At 36.2% G+C, this 26036-nt stretch overlaps 3 protein-coding genes across 4 annotated transcripts; 2 read left to right on the top strand and 1 right to left on the bottom strand.

Annotated features, from left to right (window-relative positions):
- The first annotated feature begins 1200 nt into the window (after positions 1-1200).
- Positions 1201-13026, top strand: LOC133868405 (PH, RCC1 and FYVE domains-containing protein 1-like). Of its 2 annotated transcripts, XM_062305303.1 has the most exons (10): positions 1201-1477; positions 1599-1995; positions 2566-2652; positions 3424-3513; positions 3831-3911; positions 4135-4299; positions 4418-6505; positions 7995-8141; positions 11336-11622; positions 12754-13026. In XM_062305303.1, the coding sequence occupies exons 2-10, from the start codon at positions 1948-1950 to the stop codon at positions 12854-12856; spliced, it is 3096 nt and encodes a 1031-aa protein (XP_062161287.1). In that variant the 5' UTR covers positions 1201-1477; positions 1599-1947; the 3' UTR covers positions 12857-13026. The 2 variants fall into 2 exon arrangements, with proteins under 2 accessions (XP_062161287.1, XP_062161280.1); XM_062305296.1 differs by having other exon boundaries at positions 1201-1995.
- Positions 13027-15599: 2573 nt separating this feature from the next.
- LOC133868394 (protein GAMETE CELL DEFECTIVE 1, mitochondrial) lies at positions 15600-18278 on the bottom strand. The gene is made up of 3 exons (XM_062305285.1): positions 17417-18278; positions 16672-16861; positions 15600-16000 (listed from the first exon to the last, which is right to left on the bottom strand). Exons 1-3 carry the CDS (start codon positions 17983-17985, stop codon positions 15794-15796), a joined length of 966 nt encoding a protein of 321 aa, XP_062161269.1. The 5' UTR covers positions 17986-18278; the 3' UTR covers positions 15600-15793.
- A 1306-nt stretch (positions 18279-19584) lies between these two features.
- Positions 19585-24850, top strand: LOC133868384 (small ribosomal subunit protein uS4y-like). Its single transcript, XM_062305274.1, has 3 exons — positions 19585-19738; positions 20050-20431; positions 24439-24850. Exons 1-3 carry the CDS (start codon positions 19711-19713, stop codon positions 24620-24622), a joined length of 594 nt encoding a protein of 197 aa, XP_062161258.1. The 5' UTR covers positions 19585-19710; the 3' UTR covers positions 24623-24850.
- Positions 24851-26036: the final 1186 nt, after the last annotated feature.

Below are 26036 nucleotides of genomic sequence, written 5' to 3'. Positions count from 1 at the left end.
TTATCTCAATTTAGTGTAACAGTGAGGGTATAGTTGGCTTTTCACATTTTTATAGAATGTGAAAAGACAACTACACCCTCACTTTTACATTAAATAGAGAGAATCATCTCCATTTGAAATTGAGAGGATCCAAATTCATGGGACACATGTCTAAATCCTAATAAGGGAGTAAAGTAGTCGTGTAGGCACCCGATATTTGTCCCACCAACCTTACCCATTGGCCAAGTAAAGGAATGAGAAATTTTTTGTTTCAACTCTTGTTTTATTTTTATTTTTTTTAAAAACAAAAAAAAAAAATCAACTTTTTTTTTTTTTTTTTTTTTTTTTCAAATTGAATTAGAAGAAATTCAGTTTATTAAATTGACATTTATTTTTTAGTATATAATTTTTACGTGTATTTATAATAAAATTAATATAATGCAATAATTTATGTGAGAATTATGTAATTTAGAAACATTTCAAGACTTCACATGATATATTAGATGCACGGAAAAATATTAAAATTACTGTCTGGTTCTTGGAAGCATTTCGGGTTCAAATTTTGCGACTTTTATCTTTTAGAAGGGATCATAGGAGCCATTTGATTGCTAAATTCATAACCATTGACCTTAAAACACGTAGTAGATCTCAAATAAACTTAATTTCCTGATCGTTGATGGTGGATCAATGAATCATAAGACTAATAAAACTGGTCACATTAATCACTAATTTTCCATGATAAAAACTTATGGCACAGGTTTTTTTTAGGATAATTTTTTCTTCTAAATCTGGGTAGAAAAAATTATGTTTTTAAAGTATATAATTTTTATATGTATTTTTAAAAGATGCATGCTCTAAAAATAAATGTCAGTTTAATAAATTTAATTGAAAGAATTAAAAAAAAAATTATCATTCTTTTTAAATTTAATATTTTTCATATTACCATTCAGGTGATATTGTGGTAGAAAAGAAATGATTGTTTTAACCAATCTGAATTATTAAGTTGCAACAAAACATTTTTACAGGGACGAAACTAAAAGTTGGAAGATTTTTCAAGGCCAAAAATATTACCTTATTTTTTTTTTTGCCCTTTTTTTTAGATAAGTTTTTTTTTTTTTTTTCCTCTTTGGTCTACTCCGAATCCATTAATTGAACTTATTTGCCACCCAACTCCACTTAAGGACAAAACCAACCATCCCCATCCCAAAGATTTCAATTGCTGACGTGGCAACAAACAAAATTAGGGAGCGAGAAACAGACAATCTCTCCGAAATCAGACAACAGAGAGAGAGAGAGAGAGAGAGAGGCGCAGGTTTGCAACCCTCAAGGTCCTGCGAATTCGCGTTGAAAATCACGGACATTGACGACCTCAGCGACACCGCAATCTCTCCGAATCAAAGCGCTTGGCTCTCCAATTTTTTTTTTGGAATTCGGCGAACCCAAATTCTTCGAAAATGGTTAACATTTGGCAAATTTATCGGAATTTTTCGCAATGTAGGTAAACTCAATCGCCTTTGCTCTAATTCGCGCTCGTCTGGATTTAAATAGGTTGTTGATGTCGAAAATGTGCGAAAACCGAATATTTTAAAAAATTCGAAGGTGTTTGTGATTTTGTTTAGGGTTTCTTTGGTATCCTGGACAGTGGTTTGAGCTGTTTCAGAGCTCAGATTGATCGTAGAGGCTCTGCATTGTGGTTTGGTTCTGTGGCTATTGTGGATTTATACAGCTTTAGGCAGAGTTCACGAGCTGGAATATCTGGTTTTGGGTGCCAATTTTTGGTTATGGGGTAGATGAGGGACTTGTTGTTTTCTTTTTCACAATCTTAGCACGTATTTGAGTACCTTGTTAGTACGTTGCTTGTACATGGGCCGAAGTTGGAGAGCGGCTTATGGTGTTCGAAATATTTGGAGCTGTTGTTCAAATGGGCATTGGGTCTGTAGCTCGGCAGCACCTGGCATTGCAACTTGAATGGCTGATTTACAGAGAGGTGGTGTCACCGAGAGGGACAGCGAGCAGGTCTAGTTTGCTTTAATTGGCTTTCATCTTATGCTTTTGTGCAATGCGGATTCATGAAGATAGGTTGCCTTGACAAATTGTTCCATGCTTTAAAAGGAATATAAGTGTATGAGTAATTCATTTGCATTAGATAGTTTGATATAATTAGTTTTGTTCACCTAAAAAATGCGTACTCTCTATTTTTCCCCCCCCCCTCTAAACTCAGTCTTGATATATCAATTTATAATGCAAAGAACGTGAAACATCGTATTTGATGTATTCAATGGTAACCTGTCTTTGTATTTTGATATATATATATATATATATTTTTTTTTAATTGCACATCAATCAGTAGGTTAGTGAGAACTTTTTTGCATCCTTCCTTTGCGAATATTTGAATTGTTATTATCAATTCATGTGATGGAATACATTTTAAAGTTGATGCGCTGTGGAAAATGAAGTAAATGATAAGAAATGTTCCAGTCTAAATAGGTTGTTCAATCATGCAGTATTGTCTCCCTTCATACATTGTTTTTATTGTCATAGGATTATGCTCTTGTAGTTAGTTTTATTTGAAGTCTTATATTACAGGCCATTACAGCACTTAAGAAGGGGGCATATCTACTAAAGTATGGACGCAGAGGAAAGCCAAAGTTCTGCCCATTCCGGCTTTCTAATGTAAGTTGCATTCGATGTTCTCTTTTCTGAATTACACACTAACTCATTGAAGAAATTTCAAAAATCACCTTCATTTGAAAGTTTTCCACCCAACAAGCAGGCATCCTACAACCTCAAGAAGGCCTTAGTAAATTTTAAGTTATGAAAATCCTGATAATGCTAACCCTTGGGGCAAAGCAGAATGTATCGACTGATATACAGCCCAAACGTCGTGTAAGAAATCAATGTTTAACAGTTCCATACCAGAAAACCAATTTAGTGAGGAAGTGGTACTCATTTCACTGTTCTATCCTTTCTATTTTATTTGTGGAGTTGAAAAGAATTTTCGTATATTAAACTTATAAAAAAAGAAAAGAAAAGAATTTCATATATTAATGCACTATATCCTTGGTTGTTAGCCAATACTGAGTTTTGCTGAGACCTAGCAAAATGTGTGACCACGTCTCTCAGTATAGGTTATTGGCACTATAGGTGAAGAGGTCAATCCTATATAATGGAAAATCAAACTAAGACCTTACTCTGATAATCCAAATTACTAGTTTAGAGTTTCATCATGACTAAGCAAACTTGAACTTTTGCTGCTAGATGCCCAAAGTATGACCTATCTCTGTTTTATAGTTTGAGCTCAGCGAGGCTGTAGATCTACATTATTTCAAACATGAATTTTGGGTCCTTAATATACTTAATTTTCCTATATGAATATAGATAACGGAAGAAACAATATTCTTTCATTTCTCTGTATCAACTTAGATGATTGGGATTTTGTTTCAGGACGAGTCTATATTGATATGGTACTCCGGCAAACAAGAGAAACAGCTTAAACTAAGTCATGTTGCAAGGATTATTCCTGGACAGCGCACTGTAAGTTTGTATTATTGTCCTTTCTTTCCTAGAAAATGATGAGGGGATAGCCTCTCAAGCTATTGCTCAAGTGCTTTTTATCAGATCTTTGATAAAGACTTGACATAAACTATGCATGAGTTTCAAAAGTACATTCTAGTTGAAGTTTATATTTAATTTTGAAATTCTATAGGTTTAGGTAGAATCCTCTTGTTTATTGTCAGAAATCTTGGCATTTTGTTTCTTTTTCTTTGCTTACAATAGTCAATTTATTCTGCCATTTGCTTACCCTTAATTCTCTAAATTTATATAAATATAATGGTGGATTTATCTTTCAGGCAATTTTTCAGCGGTATCCGCAGCCTGAAAAGGAATATCAATCGTTTTCACTTATATATAATGATAGGTCCTTGGATTTGGTGAGTTTATTTCTATGGTCTATTCTTGTCTTTTCTAGGAGCTCGTCTAGCTGATCAATGGCAATGCAACATGGAAATCACTTTTTTTTTTCAGTGCTTTTGTTTTGTAATGAACATACTTGCTCAAAGTTCATTTATTAATTTGTGAAAAACAAGCTAGGGTATCAGTTGATAAACTATATGTAATATTCTTTGTTTGACATCATTACCAATCAATGGACAGATATGTAAAGATAAGGACGAAGCTGAAGTTTGGTTTGTTGGTCTCAAGGCATTGATTGCTCGAGGCAATTACCCCAAGTGGAGGAGTGAATCAAGAGGTGACAGTGTAGCATCAGATAGTACACATTCTCGTACACGAAGAAGTTCTCCATCTATTGCACCATTTGTCCGTAGCAGTGACCTTTCTATTCTTTTGGTCTTTAGTTTTATAAAGTTCCAATAAACTATTAAGCATTTACAGTTTGTTTTTTCATTGGATCATTATATTTTTTAAATTACAACAGGATCCAGGAGATACTGAAGGGGTTCCTTTAGAGAATATTCCACAGACTAGACTGGGAAAGGCATTCAGTGACATAATATCATATACTGCAGCTGCTAAGAGTTCCCGTCAAGATGAATCAGTTGCCACTTCCGCATTATCATCTGCATCAGTAGACAACTCAAATGGTCAAACTTTAGCAGAGGCATTTCGAGTTAGTTTATCTAGTGCCGTGAGCTCATCAAGCCATGGATCTGGTCATGATGATTTTGAAGCCTTGGGTGATGTCTTCATTTGGGGAGAAGGTATTGGTGATGGAATGTTGGGCGGTGGCGTGCATAGAGTTGGGAGCTCATATGGTTCCAAGATGGATGCCCTTCTCCCGAAGGCATTGGTATCAAAAGTGGTTCTAGATGTTCATAATATTGCTTGTGGGGGCAGACATGCTGTGCTAGTCACAAAACAAGGGGAGATATTTAGTTGGGGAGAGGAGTCAGGAGGCAGGCTTGGGCATGGTGTAGAAGCTGATGTTTACCACCCAAAGCTCATCGACACTCTTAGTGGCATGAACATTGAATTTGTAGCATGTGGGGAGTTTCACACTTGTGCTGTTACACTTTCGGGAGATCTTTATACATGGGGTGATGGTACTCACAACTTTGGTCTGCTTGGGCATGGAAGTGAAGTTAGTCATTGGATTCCTAAAAAGGTAAGTGGTGTCATGGAGGGTGTACATGTATCATATATCTCTTGTGGACCTTGGCATACTGCTGTTGTGACATCAGCTGGGCAGTTGTTTACATTTGGGGATGGATCTTTTGGTGCCCTAGGCCATGGAGATCATAGAAGCACGAGTATTCCCCGGGAAGTGGAAAATTTGAAAGGACAGCGAACTATGACAGTTGCTTGTGGTGTTTGGCACACTGCTGCTGTCGTTGAAGTGATGAATGAATTATCTGTTTCTGGATCTTCTGGTTACTCTTCATCTGGAAAGCTGTTTACCTGGGGGGATGGAGATAAAGGCCAACTTGGACATGGTGATAAAGAACCTAGACTAGTTCCTGAATGTGTAGCTGCATTAGTTAATGAAAGTATATGTCAAGTAGCCTGTGGTCAGAATCTCACAGTTGCTCTGACAACCTCAGGACAAGTATATACAATGGGGAGTACTGCATATGGACAGCTGGGCAGTCCTGTAGCTGATGGAAAAGTTCCCAGTCGCATAGATGGTAAAATTGCTGACAGTTTTATAGATGAGATTGCCTGTGGTTCATATCATGTTGCAGTTCTGACTTCCAAAACTGAGGTTTATACTTGGGGAAAAGGTTCAAATGGGCAATTAGGCCATGGAGACTATGATCATAGAAATACACCTACACTTGTCGATTTTTTAAAAGACAAGCAAGTAAAGAGTGTAGCGTGCGGTTCAAACTTTACAGCTGTTATATGTCTTCATAAATGTGTATCTAGTGCTGACCATTCTGCATGCTCTGGTTGTCATAATCCTTTTGGTTTCAGAAGAAAACGTCACAATTGTTACAATTGTGGACTAGTCTTTTGCAAAGCATGCAGTAGCAGGAAATCTTTGAAAGCTTCTTTAGCTCCAAATATGAACAAGCCATATCGGGTGTGTGATGATTGTTTTACAAGACTAAAGAAGGCCATGGATTCTAGCTCTGTTCCGCGAATTCCTAAAGCCAAAAATGGAAATATGCAACATAAATCCAATGAGGTGACAGATAGAGAAAGTCGAGGTCCAAAACTACAGACAACACTCTCAAGATTGTCATCTTTTGGTTCAGTCAATCAGGTTGAAAGCAGGCATTCAAAGCCTGACATGAAAATGGAATTGCATGATTCCCGTGTCTTTACTGCTCTGAATGGAAATTTTCAGTTTGGGGGCATTTATTCTTCAAAAGCATCAGATTCTCTTGCTGGAACTTCGAAGAAAGTTTCATCAGTTTCCCTTCCTGGTTCCAGAATGGCTTCTCAGTCAACTTCTCCTGCTTCAGAAAAGTCAAGCCCAGCCCGGGTTTCTGAAGAAATTCTGGATTATACAAAGAATAAAAATGAAAGTTTAAGTCAAGAAATCGTAAATTTAAGGGCCCAGGTGAGCCAATTGAAAATGCTTTTGTGACTATGACTTATTTTTCCAGTCACATGCATGCGTAGACCTTTTGACGGTATAGGATATTTTTAACTTTGATGGGTTGGTGATACCTGATTTTTAACTTTAGGGCTCTTAAGTTGTTTTATTTTTTTGGAAATCATTGGGTACAATTAGTGTGAATTGGTAGCAGTCTTTGTATATATGAAAATCTATGTTTTGATGGTATGTGTAATTTTTGGTATTATAGTTGTAAAACTTGCCATCTCATGTTATATGAGCTCACGCCTTTTAACGGAAGTTTAGATAATGCAGCGTGTATATTTCTGAGGACAAAGACCCAAAAACATAATGGGATTTGTCAGAAAATTTAAAGTCACAAATGGATAGGACCATTTACAGTACTAATGACGTACAAGCACACACACAATGGATGAAGATGAAGCTTGTGAAACTTAGTGAAGTCAAGTTGAAGTTCCAAGGGGTGTGGGGAGTATTGGATCTCCCTAACAAATCAGTGATGTAACTATCACTAAAATTAACCAATTTATGTTTGTTTTCTTCAGGAACTACAAAATAGTAGTGATCTGAATGGCACTCTAATTACCATGAAGAGAAATATTTTTCAAAATTATAAATTTGTAATGAAACATGGAAATATCTGTTGTTGCATTAACCAAATTTCAGCGGTTAATAAACACACCCTAGATAAAGCTTCCTGAATAAATTTTTCTATAATGAAGTTATTCAACCCAAAAAGATGTGTATGGGTATGCATGAGTTAAAGCAACTTAATTATGTCAACATCTAATCACGCATGGAATTAAAAGCTATGCTGTATGAGTAAAAATAATGTCTGCATTGTAGCATAATGAGGGGCTGAGAGATTGTTTAAGGTTAACTTGACAAACCACAAATGAAATTTTAAGAGGTAGGGGCCATAAAATATAACCTTTATTGCCAGTTTGAAAATAAAAATGGATGGTCAAACCAGTCAGTTCCTTATCAGAGAGAGAGAGATCAGGGGATAAGAATGTATATAGGTCACAGAGAAAGCAAAGATTATGTAATTAAGTACCTAGATATGCTGGAGTTTGGAGCTTGATAACTGCATGCTGCAGCTGAACCAAGAAAAGAAATAAGGTGGCAATAATTGGATGAATATAGTCAGATTTTTATATGTTTTTGCATATTTTGGTGGAAAGATTGGAACTAAGCCTTGAATATAGGGCAGATCAATATGTTCTCGTCAACATTATAAATGTTGCAATAATATTTGCATCTTTCTTTTCTTTTTTACGTTATTTTGAGAAATATTTGAGTTCTATCTGTATTTATCATACAGGGCCCCTAATCATTTGTTTTCCAACAATTTTATTGCGTCAAACTAATGAATAGTCATTTAGTTGGTCAATTTATCTACTTTTTTTACTTTATATTCCTTGAAGTGACGAGAACATACTAAGTAGAAATTAATGAAAATACTTTATAGGTGGAAGACCTTACTAGGAAATCCCAACATCTTGAAGCTGAACTTGGAAGAACATCAAATCAGTTGAAGGAAGTCACTGCCGTTGCAGTAGATGAAGCTGAAAAATGCAAATCTGCAAAGGAAGTTATCAAGTCTCTTACTGCTCAGGTGAGATATTTCTCTGTTCAAGCTTCTGTGTTTATTGCTTTTTCAGTATTACTGATAAGTTTAAGTTTCATAATCGACATATAGAGACTATTGTGCATCAAATAGCATCAAAAGACGCTCACTCGGTTTTTGGGTTTGAAAGAACTGTCCTTGATTTTCTGTAATGATCTAAATTCAAAGATTCAAATTATAGGAGGTATGGTTTTCGAACATTTAATTTAGGAGCAGAGAAGCTCTAAGAGGGCAATGGCTCGGTGAGGCAGCCTATGGATAATTCACCTTCACAGCATAGATATCATATTATGAATGTATTCGGTTCCTTAATAAGTTAATTGAAGCAATCTGGGTTGTCACCAACATGAAACAAAGTTGTGGTGCATGGTATCAGGGGCGGAGGGAGGGTGGGTCAAGAGGGGTCAAATGCTCCCCCTCACATCCCAAAAATTATCCTTCCGCCCCTATAGAATTCTTTCGGACGTCCTAGTTACCCACCCTCAAACATTTATCAAGGGGCAAATATGTTTCAAGAGGAACGTGATTCACAACTCATGCCATTTTTTCTTTTTCTGTTACTTAATTAGGTCGGTCAGAAGGTAGAAGAAGGCTGAAGGTTGAAGATGATGTTTTAATTTTTAAGAAATGCATCGTTTGGCTCTGTTTTTTTTAAAAAAAATTTCAAATGCTTAACTATGGTTGCGAAACACATCATTTAACTTATATCTCTACTTTTATTTAAACTTAACACACGTGACACAGTTTGGAGTTGGTGTTTGTTTGCTTTTTTTTTTTTTGTTTCCGCAAGACTTTGGTATTTGTTTAAAAGGGTGGGGTCAAAGGCGAACAGTTTGCTTTTTTCTTTTTTTTTTTCCACAAGACTTTGGTATTTGTTTAAAAGGGTGGGCTCAAAGGCCAACAACTTTTTCTTATGTTTTTTCTGACTCACTTTGCTAGTAGCAACCACACCGACTTGATTTTCTGACTCTCTTTTGTCAAATTGAGCCATTGAGGTGTGTGTGTATATATATATATATATATATCTATATATATTTCTTTTTTCTCATTGAGGTATATATTTAAAACCTTTATCTGAGTGCTATTTGGTTATTTGCGATTTGTCAAATGAAAAATGTTACACTTTTCAATTTTTTCTTACTAAAATTTAGTTCCCAAATGATGTGTCATCATCCAATGAGACGGTGACATATCACTTGAAAACTAACTTTTGAAAAAAAAAATTGAAAAGTGTAGCATTTATCATTTGACAAATCGCAAATAACCAAATAGCACTCAGATAAAGGTTTTAAATATATACCTCAATGAAAAAAAAGTGTAACATTTCTCTACAGTATTTATTTTTATTCCAAGCCTTCAACAATTCAAATCAATTGCTTAGCTTTTTCTTTTTTACAACCTAAGAGGTATGTAATCAAACTTTTACATTGATTAAACTTTCATATTTAGATTGATCTTTTAAATTAATTATTGATGAATATATATATATATATATATAGTTTTTGTTGCATGTTTTAATTGTATGACATATATAATTGTACTTACTTGAAATTATGGAGAACAAAAATGATTTTGTTGAATTGTTTATTCATTTCGTTAGTTATATTTTTAAATTTTTTTTAATCAATTTTTTTTTTTTAAAAAAAAAAAAGAGGTTATTTTCTTCATTTTTTTTTTTTTTTAAAAAACTGACCTTAAACCAAAATCCTGGCTTCACCACTGCATGGTATGAATGACTATGTTCCTTTAATATGATGGGAATAAGTTAAATTACGCTAGTGCCTTATATGTGGAATATCTTGAGTTTGTGCAACTCTAGCCCACCATGTGATAACTACAACAATGAATGACATGTTAGTAGGATTACTCAAGTAGAAAAATTGTTTGAATTACATCTTTCTATTTTTCCTCTTGGAAGGTTTAAATAAATAATTCGTGATGTTTAGAAGCAATATGTAGAACAGATTGTTAAATTGTTAATTTAGTCTCTTTTTTTTTTTTTTTTTTTGACTTGAGGTAGAATATATTCTTTTGTGGGCATGCATATAGGAGATGATTACGTTGGTTTGGTTGGTTTTTTAATGAGAGATTAGGAGATACATCAATGTGAAGAGGAACCTCGATAAATTTGCATGCCTTAGACGGGGAGGATCTTCCATCCAATCCCCTGTTCAGGCTTCACTCTTCGCCATTCCCTGTGCCATATGTTGTACGTCGTCTGCCACTATTTAAGCACATATTGTCACATGTATGACATTTATTCTTGACTGCATTTAGTAGAAGTTTGTCTGTAAACCAGATGTGACATGAAATCCTAAAATGATCAATGAAAAAAAAAGAAGATCATTTAGTGAGTTCTCTTAATGGCATCATGCTTAGGAAAATAGGTCATAACAAATGTCCTGAAATGTACATACAAATGAGGTTGAGATCCAGTAGTTATTTAAAAGATAGTTCTTGAAATATCATTGATGTCAATGGGGTCAATGCTACATGGGCTTTGCAATTATAGTTCTCCTTTTAGTTTTGAAGATTAAGTCATACTTTCAGTGTTAATCTTGTTGAGACTGTATGACCAGTGGTGTACCATTCAAGTCAAGCTGTCAGCTGATACATTGGGAACAATTCTCACACTAAGCACTAAGATGATGGGAGACAAAATTAAAATTGCCATTGTTCAAAAGAGCCTAACCTGATGACAAAGAACCTTCACAATCACTAATTGTCAGATTGGAAATATAAATTGGCGAAGCATGGAATATATGATTACCTATCAATATTCTTTAATTATGCTTTTGAAATTTGTTACCCATTATTATCTTGTTCTCATTCTTGTTTCTTTTTTTGTGTTTTTTCTTTTCTTTCTTTTTTTTTTGGCCGGGGGGTGGGGGGGTGGTGCTGCTTTAGTTATGCAACGGATTAGTATCCTCTAGAATTTCTAAGGTATTCTACCAAATAGATTTTTGCAAATCTCAACCATTGTTTTCAGATCATGTGAATAATGAAGTGGTAAATGCTGATATCGCAAAATCTCCACCATTTAATTTGAAAACAATGGTTGAGATTTTAATAAATCTATTTGGTAGAATACCTTAGAAATTCTGGGGAATCTTGATTCTTATGCAACTACATTCTTAACTAGTTAATGGTCTAATGTTGCGGGTGGTTTAATTGTTCGACAGTTGAAGGAAATGGCTGAAAGGCTGCCAGAAGGACATAGATCTAATGGTGGCTCTATTGCCGGAAACGCCTCCAATATTCTAACCCAGCTCTCCAATGAGAACTGCACAGCAGATAAAACCAGTTCAGAGACCGAGTCCACTGGAAATTCAGCGAACCAAAGTTTACCTAATGGAACCAAGCCACCAATTAGACAAGGAGAGTGGGTAGTGCATGATGAACCAGGTGTGTACATAACTTTGTCCTCCTTGCCAGGCGGCGGTACTGAATTGAAACGTGTTCGCTTCAGGTATCTATATTTGCCATCCTTTGTTTATGAATGTTAGCAGGAACATTTATGATCTTAACCAAAAATTAAGGCATATCTTCTCTCAGCGGACTCCATAATGTGCATATTCTTTTTTCAAACTAACGAAATATTTTAGCCTTGCCATTTTTCTTGTGCTGGCTCCAACTTCAATCATATCATTAATTGCCAGTCAATCAATGTACTTAAACCATCCTAGTTGTCTGTCTCTGATTGTATAATTGGTGCTACATGCTACTCCTGAAATTTTCGTATCTAAGGCTTTGTTTGTTTCAACGTAAAACAATTTTTAGAAATTATTTTCCTCATTTTTCAGTGTTTGGTGCAATTTAAAATCTTTAATCAACAGAACTTTTTTCCACTCAACTGTAATGCTCTGGTGCAAAAATATTTTTTTTTTTGGACTTCTGGTGTATTGTTAGGTCTTCAACAATCTACACACAGATAGAACCCTGCACCTCCTCTCTTTTCTTGGGAAAGTTTTAGGTCTTGATAGAACATTTTGTACCATCTCCTCTTTGATTTAAGCTATAGTTCGTCTAAAGGCAGCTCGGATCAGTGAAAATAATAAGATCAAATGGTCTAGATAAGTGAGTCCACATCTTGTTCTAAACTTTTACAATAAGAGTTTAGGATGAAGCTCCTGCTACTACATCATATGGCTTAAATATAGAGGACTACGTACCCACAATGTTGAAGAATAACCAATGCACTAATCACACTGCAATTAAGCAGCTTATAATATTCAATATCTATATCTTCGTTCTAAAGGGCCTCTTTCATTGCTTATATATATATAGAAGAAGAAGAAGAAGAAGAAAACTGCCAAGCAAGGCTTGTATGTTCTCTAACACTTAACAAAAAGCAGCAGCCACTTTATGATTATGCATATAAAACCTCCCCTTCCCAGCAAATAATGAGCACTGATAACTGGTATCAATTAGAGGAAGCAGACTAAAGTTTGGTATGATAGCATTAGAAAATACTGTGTAACTCAATAAGCATAGCGTCTTTAGCACAGCAGGTTCACGAGTGTTTTCACTTTTCAGTTACTTCTTCTGAACTGGTAATTGGATTTACTCGGTTTACTGAACTCAATTTACTTTTCTACAGCCGGAAACATTTCTCAGAAGAACAAGCATCGAGCTGGTGGGCGCAAAATGGGACCAAAGTATGTGAGCGACTCAATGCACGTAGTTCAGAGCAAAATCATTAGAGGCTGTTTTTGTATAGAATTTAGAAGGCATGTCTCATTTAGATACAGGTTTGAAAAAGGTTTCTTCTTTTTTCTATCCTTCATCTGTAAACATGTTGAGAGACAAGTCCACAATCAACTGTTCAAGTGATGAATATTTCTTGCAGCAGGCTCATGATAAAAGTTTTTTTTTTTTTTTTGGGGGGGGGGGGGGGGGAGATAGAATAGTTTAACCATATTGGGGCATCAATTTATGGATTCAAAGCCTATCAGTAAATCCTCTTTCTTTCTTTCTTTCTTTTTTTTTTTTTTTTGTTTTTTTGAATATTGAGATCTACAACAATTAGCTATTCAAATTACTAGCAATTTAAACGGTTATTGTGAGAAAGTTCATATGGGACTCAGTTGTCCGAATAAGTGGCCGATTAGCCTAAAATTTATTTAGGCGGTTGGGTTTCATATGAGTAATCTCACAATATCAATATCTCATCCAATTTTCATCAAGAACTTATTTGTATAATCTGATCAAACCTGAGAGCGGCCAGACCAAAGAGTTCTATACTATATTAACTTATACTCGTGTAAATAGAAAATGTGATGAATGAATGGTTTATCTCACTCTAGTAGTCTTGGCTCAGGAAAAAAGAAAATATATATCATTGTCTTGTGATGCCTCTCATGTTTGTGCTTGTGCGTATGTTTGGAGCCTTGGAGACCGACAGTGCGGCCTTTGTCGGTACTTCATTTGGGCTTACGTGGCCTCTCTGGGTCGTTGCTCCTCGACATGTTGATGGAACATTTAGCAATGGCTAATGCGTAACCAGCACCATTGTTTCAAGAGGAAGTGGGTGGCTTCGAATTTCAACTTCGCTAGGAAGTCAGAAGGGTTAGGGGTTGGGGATTTGCCTTCGGCCTTTAGGGATAAACCTAGGGAGCCACCCCTAACCCTTCAGCCTTTAAGGGAAATTTGTTTCGTTTTAAAATTAATATTCTAGAATAACTTTGTTTCTTTTAATAAAAGGTTTCACAGAATTGAATGGTAACCTTGCAAAGGTAAGAGAATGACACAAAACACATTTCATTATTTAATAAAAAACTGGTACCGGCAATTCATGAGGTCTGATTTTTTATTAAATCATACACATCTCATTAATGTTTAGATTTTATTGACTTATTCTCTAAGGTTCTAATTGTTATCAAATAGATCTTTCCGTCCATATTCTGTTATTTTTTAAATGTTGTCGTCATATCATACTCAATTAAAAGGAGACACTTGTTCTCTTTAATAAATATATATATATATATAAAACATTTAATTTTTTTTTAATAAAAAAAAAAAAATCCAACATTGGGGGTGGTCTTTTAATTATTATTATTTTTTCTTTTCTTTTCTTTTTTATTTTTTTTTATTGAAGGAGACATATTTGACCTTTTGATTGAGTGTGATGTGGCAGCACCATTTAAAATTTAGAGGGTAGACAAAATGATCTAATTTGATCATAAAACCTTAGACTCTTTCGATAAAATTAAAACCTTATAGAGATTTGATAATAAAAAATTAAAAACAAAAAAATAAATAAATAAAAAATTCATACGTCAGCGACCTCTATGGCATTTTTCCCTTAAAATGAAGGTATATTGCAGTCGGTGAGTTTCCATGACAATTATACGTTATATTATGGCCCCTGGTGAGTGGTGATCAAACAGTAGTTCCTAGATAATGAAACTCAACTTGGGTTTTGGCCTACAAGCTGGACACCTCGTGGCAGAGTCAATTAGTTTTATCTCTTCCGATTTATTGAATTTTATTACTTTTAGATTCAACCCGAAAATTTTATTTAAATAATGAGTAATCCCAGCTCAATAAGTATCATATTAAATCTAATAGGAATAGTAGTTCGCTATAGATTGGTGCACTGGAAATAGGAATGAATATTGCTGCGAATAATGACCATTTTTATTTATTTGTTTGGTAAAAAATACAGGAATGACAAAATTTCCTTACTATAATGGAATCAAATTTCAATCAATTTTTTTAAAATACGAATCTTTCTTTTTCTAAGCATTAAAAAAAAGAAAAAAAAAAAGAAAGAAAGAAAAACCATTTGTATTTGTCGTCCATCCACCCATGAGTAGCCGTAGACGACAACAGACGGTGGTCGGTGATGGCAAAGAACCTCCAAATACGGTTGTTGTCAGTAGGTTGGGCCGGACAGTGACCAAAGGCGAGCTGGGCTGGGTTGGGCGGTGACCAGCGGCGTTTTTCAATATCCTACATTCTCAGGTAAATTTTTCAAAAATACTAAACTATGTATGCAGCCATCTGTTTTTCTATAAATATCTATACACTCCATTTAATATCTTGAGAAAAATAGGTCATCCATGGGATCTGGTGCTATCTGGTAGGAGACACCCAGGGAAGGGTCTTGTTATTTCTTTCAGGAGACGAGAAAATTTTGCTACATTAGGCATGGTGCCAAGAGATGAAAAGTTATACCCTGTGTTCTGTGGATGTAAATGGCTAGCTAGCTGAGGAGGCTGTTGGGATGGTTGATAGTTTGAAGACTTCATTAGCTAGAGCGAATGGGTAATATATATGTTCAAACAGATTCTCAAGTGATAGTCGATGTGTTAGATCAGCAGCTTCCGTAGGATAATGATCCTATGCATTCAGCACTACGATTCTCATATGAGAGTTCAAACTGACAACCACATTAGAGGCATGTAATCCAAATTGAAGGCCAAGGTTCAAAGAGAGAACTCAGAATACTGAAGCTATATGAATAAATCAAATAATGAAAAAGTAGTATTCAGAGCAATAGGAACTGCAGTTCCGGAGGGAATACATACACATTCTTTTAGCTTTCAGCATCAAGAATTTTATCTCTACAAGATAGTACCATCATACACACAGTAAAGATAAATAGTTTCAATCTCGACGAGAATATTCAAAAGAAGTTACCTACGCTTTAGAGGGGTCAGCCTGCTGTCAAGTGGAGTCCTCTCCTCCTTAAAGGGTTGGGTTGATGCATCAGATAGACTGGGTAACCTAGACACACTACCCTTTCCTTTCTTGGCATTTGGTCCCAACTCCTCTATCATGTATTTCCACCCATCAATTGGTCTTCTTCGGCTAAATATGTGAGTCTTGATAAAACTAGCTATCTGCATACCAATTTCATAATACCAACGAAATAAGGAGGCCAGCAAAAAAGAAAAATGGGGGAAGAACATGGTGATAAATTTGAGATACTAAAGATATCAATTGACATTAGGATAGGAAAACCTTGAGAAGTTATTAAAAAATTGAACTTTCAAATATTGATGTGCATTCCAAAAACCGGCAGGGCACTAATATTATGTAGCAAACTGTCAGATAGATCTTTGTGGTGCCTTTAGTGCACCAAATACAGTCTTCACAAGCAACAGAGCTGACTGCACAGCCAGACAGCCTAGAAAAATATAACCAGGAAACAATCGCGGTGCTGCACACAGATGTGAGTTAAATTTCAAAACTAATTTTTTACCACTGGGGGGCCCGCACAACCCCCGCGGGTGTGTTTTCCAATGTTTGTTACCCAATGACTCGTCCAAATATTTGTGATCTAATTACTGCTACAGTAGCTCCTCCTAGTTAATACATCAACTGGAAAGAGATCATTTCAAGGCTAAATAAGATAAGTATGATATCAATATGTCTATAACTAGAATTAAAAATCTGGGACTTTCTCCCTTCTTCAGGTTTCATTCATATACTGCTTCACACCTAGAAAAATAAAGTAATCATGAACAAGGAAAGATTAATAATGTATGTGCCTGTGATGATATTTGCACACCTGAAATTTGCTGTATGCAATTCGACGGTCGAATTCTTGGAGAAGAATATCTTCTTCCCTCTGTGACATCTCCCATATGTTTCCATCTTGAGCCTTGGCTGTTGTTTCCCAACCGTCAGGTTTGTTTTTGAACTCAGAAGAGCTAGGGATCTTTGAGTTGTTCAAATCATCGTTGGAAGTATCGAAAATCCTGCAGTTATTCTAGTATTAATCCCAACAAGTTTAATTAATAAAAAGCCTCCAAAAGTTCCACCACAATCTTCTATATACAAACAATAAAACCGAAAAGAAGTTAGAAGTGTAATGGTAAAAAAATTGTATCCAACAACTTAGATGCATATGTTTTAGTAATATAGTCAGTACACTAACAGCAGCAAAGAACTTTCAGGATTGACTTTCAATTAATTACTTCCTAGAAGGGCCACAACAAAGATGGACTTGGATTCCCCACCATGAACTATCACAAAATGTTTTATTCTAATGTTAATAAATTGAAAAGACTCAAAAGGACATGAACATAAGAAAACATAGCCAATTCTTTGATGAGAGGTTGAAAATTTTCTATGATCTAAACACCACGCGAAGTAAAACAGCATTTCATGCCAAATAACAGAACCAGAACAAAACCCAGATATATAACCAATCATACATAAACTCACAAAAGGGCCAGAGGGTCCCCTACCAATCATCACAATGCATCCATAAATACATAAACAACATATAGAAGATATACAAAAAGACATACTCGGAGCAGCTATCGAGCAATATCTCGATATCGTCGCCACCGCCGGCGATGGAATCCCCCAACTTGGCCTCCTCCTGCTTCTCAATCTCCTTCATCCACAACCCGGCGTGAATCCTCTGCTTCTTCAACCTATAATCCTTCTTCATGTTCTCCAAGCTATAAAGCGAACTGTTACCGCTACTAGTACGACTGTTACTCTCACTCTGTTCCTTCTCTAGCAGTTTGGCCTTGGACCCTTTCCTCTGATTCCAATTCTCATTCATGTCCTCCACGAACGCCTTGGTCTCCGCGTCCACCTCGGGCGAGAGAACGGTCCCAGAGTCTGACGACGGGAAATTCACGTCGGTCTCCCAGGGAGCCCGGTGCTTCGCCGAGAGGTCCTCCGGCAACCAAGCCATCTCCCACGAGTCGTTCCATTGGTCGTCGCCGTTTTTGGAGTTGCGGCCGGTGGACGAAGAAGACGGCTTGGTGGAGAAATCTATGGAATGGAGCTTTGGGATTGTGGAAGAGAGTCTTTGAAATTGGTTTGTAATTGAGGTGGACGCTGCTATGCGTTTAAGGCTGTGCATTCTTTGGTGGAGATCTATCTTGCTGGGTTTGAGCTTCAAATGGAGGATCAAAGGTTGGTATAGAAAATTTAGATTGAAGAGATCGGTATAATCGAAAGCTGACTGACTGTCACAGAAGAAGAACAAGCAGCAGAGTTGCCTATGCCGTATGGGCTTAAACCCTATTCACGGGGAGTCAGGGAGACAGGGTATTCCGATGTTGCGGGGACGGCAAAAACCCAATTACACCATTTTGTTTGAGTCTACTGTTAAAAATTGGATAAAATTTCCTCTAGATTTGGAAGGAATTCTTTCGACCAAATCTATTAAGTTGATATTTATTTTTATAAATATGTAATTCTTCCCATAAATTATGTAATTCTTACATATAATTTTAAGAAACGACAGAAATTTCCTACAAATAATCATGTCATCTAATAAAGGCGGATATTAGTTGAATAAGCTGAATCAAAAAAATTTCAACCCAACCTAACTTTTTTAAAAATAAAATCTTTGTCCACCTCGTAGTAATTTTTATTTTTTTTAGCAATAGATTTACGAGCAATGAAACAAAGTCTCAAAATCCTCTCAAATTGGCTTAGGAAAACCACACTTAAAATAAAGACAATGAAAGTTCTCTTAATAGTAACTGACATTGATTGAGTTGCAAATAGCTTCATGGTGTATAAAAAGAGACTGAAAATTGTATGTAGGGAGAGAAATTTATAAATAGCTTCGGAGTAAGGCTCTATACCCGACTTTGGTTAGAAATTTTGATGGAAATCAACAAAACACAGCTCAAAATAAATCAAAGAAAAAAAAATTCAAGGAGATGGCCAGGCTAACTCCAAATTGACCATAAGGAGTGGCCAAATCATCCTATCACTTTGGTCAAATCACACCTAAAAGCTTAGGAGTGGTTAAAAGCTAAGTGTTGGATTGGCCACTCACTTTTGGTTAATTTTGAGGTAATCTGACCACCTCCTTTTATATATATATATATTAGAAAGAACATGTGTCACAATATTATTAATGCTAATGTAGCACTCTGATGGTTTTCATCAGAATTTTGGATAAAAGTTGAGTGAAAGAAATTATTTTTCAATTTTACTTATTAGTTATTACATGCAATTTTTCAATCAATTTTTGTACCTTTAAAAATATTTGCAACTCAATAAAATGACAGAGCATCTCTAACAGAATAGACAAATGATCTACAAATAATTTTTTATTATTTTATCTCTCAATTTCCTTCTTCTTTTTTTCTCTCTCTCTCTCTCCTTATTTTTTTCACACCTTTTTCCAGCATAAAATAATATTTAAATGCAAGTAGATAGTAGAATAGATAATCTAATGGAGAAAATATAGAAAAAATAGTAATTAAAATAGAGAATTATACTTTTTTAATAACTATTTTGATTATTATTGTTGGAGATGCTTTGATTGATAGACTGATTTTATATTTATTTTCTTAGGAAAAATCAAACCAACCAAGTTCTCCCCAGGGATCATGGGCTTTGCTCCACTCCAGTACCACTAAACAGCAGTGTTGGCCCACTCCCGGCCACAATCCAGGCCCAAAAATGTGTGCCGCCCACTAGGGTTAGGGTTTAATCCTTGCGAACGAAATATATAAAGCCGCTTACACACACACACTTTGCTTCCTCGATCTTCAACACCCACACCGTCCGTCCTCGTCATTTGCTTCGGATCGCGGACTGAGGGTGAGAGCACCGGCTGCGCAGTATGGTGCACGTCTGCTTTTACCGAAACTGTAAGTCTTCTTGGTCCCAACCTGTTTTTTCATTTCCGTATGCTATGTTTTCTCGATTCATGATAACAAAAAAGCATGTTTTACCATCATGTGTGTGATCTATTACATCTTAGTTCTTTCCAGTAAACAAGCATCCTCGAGAATTACTTTAGAAAAAATCTGAACAAAAATCAGACCCTGTTTGTCGTAAGTGATGTGAGACTTTCGTGGTACTGGCTTTGAGTGATTATATTTCGGCCTAATACAAATTTCGAGCTTCCGATGAACGACTTAAATTTGTATTAATTTTGATAATTAATGTATATACCCAGATGGGAAAACCTTTAAGAAGCCCAGACGTCCCTACGAGAAGGAGCGTCTGGACGCGGAGCTGAAGCTCGTGGGTGAGTACGGGCTGCGGTGCAAGAGGGAGCTTTGGAGGGTGCAGTATGCGCTGAGTCGCATTCGTAACAATGCGAGGATGCTTCTGACCCTGGATGAGAAGAACCCACGTCGGATTTTCGAGGGTGAAGCCCTGCTGAGGAGGATGAACAGGTACGGGTTGCTGGACGAGAGCCAGAACAAGCTCGATTACGTGTTGGCCCTCACTGTAGAGAACTTTCTTGAGCGCCGTCTTCAAACCCTAGTGTTCAAGTCCGGTATGGCCAAGTCCATTCACCATGCCAGAGTTCTTATCAGGCAGAGGCATATTAGGTATGAACAAGTGATGAGTTCTTCCCCCAAAATGCTTATACGTAATGTTTTCTGATTGTCTTTTCTAGTTTTACATATACATCAATTATTTTGTCACAGTTTATCTCTTATTAATTAATGTTATTTGCTATTAGTTTGGAATTGATACCAATCTTCCTTTGTGGAGTCTTCATTTTGTTATGAATCTTAATTATTTTTACTCAAATATGAACCAACACTGATTTGTGTAAATTTATTTATTTTTAAGTGATGGTCAGAGACTAATTTGTGATGATTGAAGTGGTTGAGCTAATGGGATACGTGACTAAAGATCCTTAATGGGTTCAGAGCCCGATGAAAAAAATTAGGGAAAAGGGCAACTAGGGAACTTGATGGGATTACGTTGGCCTTTTTCCCCCTTTAAATGTTAAAAAGTGTTTCTGGCGGGGTTAGGATTTCCCTAGCCTTGTTTTTTTTTTTTTGTTATTGTGGCACCCAGGTTAGATTTTAATACACTTTCATTGTATTGCTTTGTAGGAAGATTAAGAATTGTAGGCCCTCTATCTTTGTGAGTGGTTTGTTTCAAATATTGGTAAGAGTTGGGCACTTGGATTGGGGAATCTGGTACTTTCTCATTAACTAAAATGCTTAGAGTAGAAAAGGCAAAATTTGAATGTGGTCCTGTCGTCTAATTCAATTCTAGAGTGGAGTTTTGTTAACGTGGATTAATTATATAAAATTTAGATAATGTTTCGAGCAATGGGATGAAAAAATATTAAGGGGAAACTTCACAAAAGGGTACTGAACTACAACGCGTTTTGACGGAAGGATACTAGACTTCAAAAACTGTCGAACCCGGGTTTTTAACTATCCAAAACCCTCACTTTAGGGTATTCCGTGTGGTTTAGGCGTTAAAACCAGACGGAATTGCAATCACGTGACATACACGTGACTTTTTCATCCCTTTCTACCCGTTTTACCCCCAAACTAAATGCTACGTTTTGCATATATATTACATTCGACCGTATCCTCATTTCTCACAACCCCTTCTTCCCTCCTAAGCCCAACACTTCCTCTGGTTCTACCGTAGCCACATACTGCCCACATCGTGAAAAAGAGGACATAAAAGCACAGATGATGAGAATTCAAGGATGAAGATAAGATCCAGAAGAAGTAGAAAAATGATACTAACTCGAACAGAGGTGGATTCTAGGAAATTGGCCAATTGGGTTCTCCACGGTGCTCTGTTCAGGTCTTAAGGGGTAAGTTGAGGAATGGTAGGGATGATTGTAATTAATATAAGAGATTGATATATGCTACTTAATTAGCTTAGAGAGGCACATGAAGCGCAAGTAAGCTTTGAGGTTTTGCATGCTTTGGGGTCACGATGAATGCCATGCCGCATGTTGCTGTTATCGATGCCGTCATTTCAGAACTTTTTGGTTAAGTAAGAGGATCAAACGCTTACTGAAACGCTCTTCATGTGTGGCAAACGCTTCCACAAAACTCCCAGCATCAAGAGGATCAACATCGTAAAAGATAGGCAGAAGCAGCTGTACATGTTTTTTTCCTGCAATGGGAGATGATCTCTGCCTCTCTCACGTCGTCAGTTTTCAAATCCTTTATGTCCAATCTTTTTTAGCAGAATCAGGATATGACCATAGACAAAAGAGCCTCAAACATTGATCAGTAATTTAACTGATCATCAGTTTTTCTTTTTTTCAGTCATTGGCAAATGTTCTATTCATATTTGCAAAAGGCAGTTTCATAACCAGTTAGGTTCTAGAACAGCCTAAAGCATTGTTGTCATACAATATCTCTTTTTGATCAGAATTTTTTTCAGATTTACAGCAATATATGTATATATGAAGGCTAAACTTCAATGAGTATCCAAATTCATGGATATCATTCTCTCAGAAAGCAAAAAAAAAAAAAACACACACACACACATACACACACAACATGAACACCAACAAAAGAAGCATCAATGAAGATAAAAACACTAAACCAAGTGCAGAACAAATGGGTGATGAGACTATCCTAACCTGGAAGAGTGGAACTGCTCCTTTGAGACATACACAGAGGCTCTGTTAGATCGAAAGCTTCAAGCACTAGCAGATTGTAGTTCCTCTGTTTTAGCTTCATAAAACAGAGTGGATTATTTCCTGGTGCCTTTCCCATATGAAACGGAGCCCAAGCTTGATGTTCAACTGCCCTCCATGCCTCTTTTTAGCTCACCCTTCAGTACCATCTGTTACAGCAACGTGTGAACCACAATTTATCTCAAGCCTACTTACTCAAGGCCAACGAATTCTTCACCACAAACACATGTTATGTTGACTTGGTTTTAGTAAACATGTGCAAGTATAATGGGTATCAACTCATTTGGAACAGATGCGTATCTGCGGTTTATACTTCGAGAAAGACTGTAAGAGTAAGATACACGTTTTCACTCCGACAGAACATCGGCGACAACGTCCACAGTATCTGCCACCTTCAAAATATTAACTTAGACCTGCTCCGTCCACAATATCTGTATCTGGGCCTCGCTTCTGCTTGATAGAATTCATCTTCTCCAATTTCAGATTAGCTCTAAACCTTGCAATGAAGCTATCAGCCTTAGTGTCAACGTCCGAGCTCGACAGTGCGACTCAAATGAATGCGAGGAATTGGTCAGAGCATGTCTTCCTCCTCTTCCATTATTTGAGGTCAGACGTAATATGCAAAACGTAGCGTTTAGGTTGAAGGCAAAACGGATAGAAATAGATGAAAAAGTCATGTGGAGGTCACATGATCAGGATTCTGTTTGGTTTTAACGTCGAAACCAGACGGAATACCCTAATGTGATGGTTTCGGATAATTAAATACCCGGGTTCGACAGGTTTTGTAGTTTAGTGTCCTTTCGTCAAAACGCGTGGTAGTTCAGTACCCTTTTGTGAAGTTTCCCCAAATATTAAATCGGTCGTGTATACAGTGCACTTCTTTTGACATGATTGTATACCTCCACTATCTTTTTTCATTTGACTAATTATCTGGTTCACCCCCTGCACTGAGTATTAAATGAATGGGTAAATATTTGAGTTTGAGAGTTTGCATCCAAATAAAAACCATGTGGGACGGTGGCTGTAGGAATTGCTACATAAGAAGGTAGTACATGAACTCTTATATTTAGTTCAAGGAATAAAAATTGTAGAATGTGTTGTTCAAATTTTGGACAACCAAGCGAATTGTACAATTGAGATGATTCATGGTCAAATTTGATGTTCTGAGGATCCGAGTCTTGACTGTGTTCTTGGGATAGATAATTGAGAGCCCAATTACAAAAGCAGTGAAAGTCTGGTGAAGATTGTACTCTCATGGTGCAGGATTTGGTTTCTATTGGGTGGTTGAAGGGCGTGGTGATTGCTGCAGTGTACTAAATAAGCCTTATTCTTTTGTGTGTCTCGCCCTTTAATTAGCTTCCCTTTATTGAAGCACTCTGACTATTTTGTAATGAGATTTTTGGTTGCTGGGTCAGTTCCTTGGGAAACGCAGGTCTGAGTTTTTTTTTTTAAGCTTTGATTGAGATAGTGCACAGAATTTTTTTTTTCCCTGTTTTTTCTACTTATTTTGTTTTGTTATAAGAATTGTTCCTATTGGTCAGTCTTAGTAGTTGAGTTGGAGTGAGATTTTATGATTTAACCTGTCCGTTTTCTTTAACATTCACTTGCCCAGCAATTGACATCAACCCAATGCCTTAAATTTATATGCTGGTTTTTCTAATTGGTCAGTTTAATTATTAATAGTTACTCCTGAGGAGCGTGGGTTGCATTGACTAGAGTCTAGGCCTGTTATTTGTCCATCGTAGTGATGAAATTACAGTTCATTGAGTTCTTGTGTCATATGCTTTTTACTTGACCAAAAAAAGAAATGACAGTTTATTGAGTTGTAATATCTATGATTTTTTTTTTGTGTTTGATTTCTTGTGTAGTTTGCATTGGATAATTAGTAATTGGTGAGGTAATATTAATTTATTTGGTCCTGTTCAGGGTTGGAAGACAGGTAGTCAACATTGCCTCATTCATGGTGAGGGTAGACTCACAGAAGCACATTGATTTTTCACTCACGAGTCCATTTGGTGGTGGACGCCCTGGGAGAGTGAAGCGCAGGAACCAGAAGGCAGCGGCCAAGAAGACTGCTGGTGGAGATGGAGATGAAGAAGAGGAAGAGTAAGCTCAACTTTAGATATGTGATGGTAATGGTAATAATACAGTTTTTGTTTATCTTAATCTATCATTTAGTTTTTCCAATCTGCAACTGGGGCTTTCTGTGAATGCCTTAGATAGAGAAGTTTTGCTTTGCTTCAATGACACTATCGTTTAGAATATGTATGTTTGTTTTGGTTATTATTGGATAGTCGACTTATCTCTCATGAGAATTATCTTGGATTTCATGCTTAAATTCTTATTTTGTAATGGTGGGGGTTGTGTTGGGTTACAGTGAGCCCTATTATGGGCTTCGTGTCTCCATTCTCTTCTTGTGTGCTGTGGTAGCGAGGTTGAACAAATGCTCTAAATTGCTTTTGCTGTTAAGCTTTTAGACAAAGGCGAATATGAGTGCCATAAATATTTTTATACGATGCGAACCAATCTTGGAGACAGCTGTAATGGGCCGAATACGATATATGTGATCTGAGCGTGTTTGAAAAGAGATGCGACTTGTATAGGTGGTGATGCCTATAATTTACGAGTACATGCTATTGGTATTCTGGGAATAAAGGGTTGGAATTGTTGGTCAATTTTGAAAAAATATGTAGTGATTTTGGGACATTAAAATTTTGCCAAATGTTGGTCCAAGCCATAAACACCTTTTTGCTCCGATTTAAAGGAACAGAATTTTTTTTTTCCAAATTGAGTTGGAAGAATTTTCACAATCTTAATTTGTAAAACTGATGTGTCCAAAATGTATGTATCTTATGTGTTAAAAATGTGTGAGAATTGCATGAATTTCGAACACGTCAATTTAATACTAACTCAAGAAATTCTAAGTCGGCTTATTTGTTATTTTTATTTTCTTAAAAAAAAAAATTGAAAGGAGCTCAAAATTTTCAAACGCATACATTATTACATTTCATGTTATATCTCTTTTTAAAGTTAATCGTTTAATATAGAAAACTTATATTAAGTCTTACATATTTAATGGTTGATTTTAAAAAAAAATAATAATAAATATATATATATATATATATATATATATATATATATATATATATATATATATATATATAAATGTAAAAAGGCTATTTTTCTATGTAGGAACTAGTAATAATGCGTTATTTCATATTTTGTTGATGGGGAAGGGCACGTAACGTAACTATCAGGCCAGGCTTGAGGCTGCATATGAAGCGAAGTCCCAAACCCAAAGTATGATGAAGCTTCAACCTCTTTTAAGGAACGCTGTCGTACACGTACTTTGGTTGTGTGGTTTTGGAACGTTGAAATAGACACTCCTCTTTCAACCACTCACCTTCAAAGTTTCATCCGTTTTCAAATTTGTTGGGCCACTGGCCCAATAAATGAGAAGATGGCGGCATGCATGGACCACTCATCCCCCGTCTTTATCATAAATCAAATGACAGGCTCCTCCA

This window comes from Alnus glutinosa, chromosome 1 (genome assembly GCF_958979055.1).
Source record: "Alnus glutinosa chromosome 1, dhAlnGlut1.1, whole genome shotgun sequence".
Classification (NCBI taxonomy): Eukaryota; Viridiplantae; Streptophyta; class Magnoliopsida; order Fagales; family Betulaceae; genus Alnus; species Alnus glutinosa.
The sequence above is the reverse complement of the archived record's forward strand: the minus strand, read 5'-3'. Positions and strand labels throughout refer to the sequence as shown.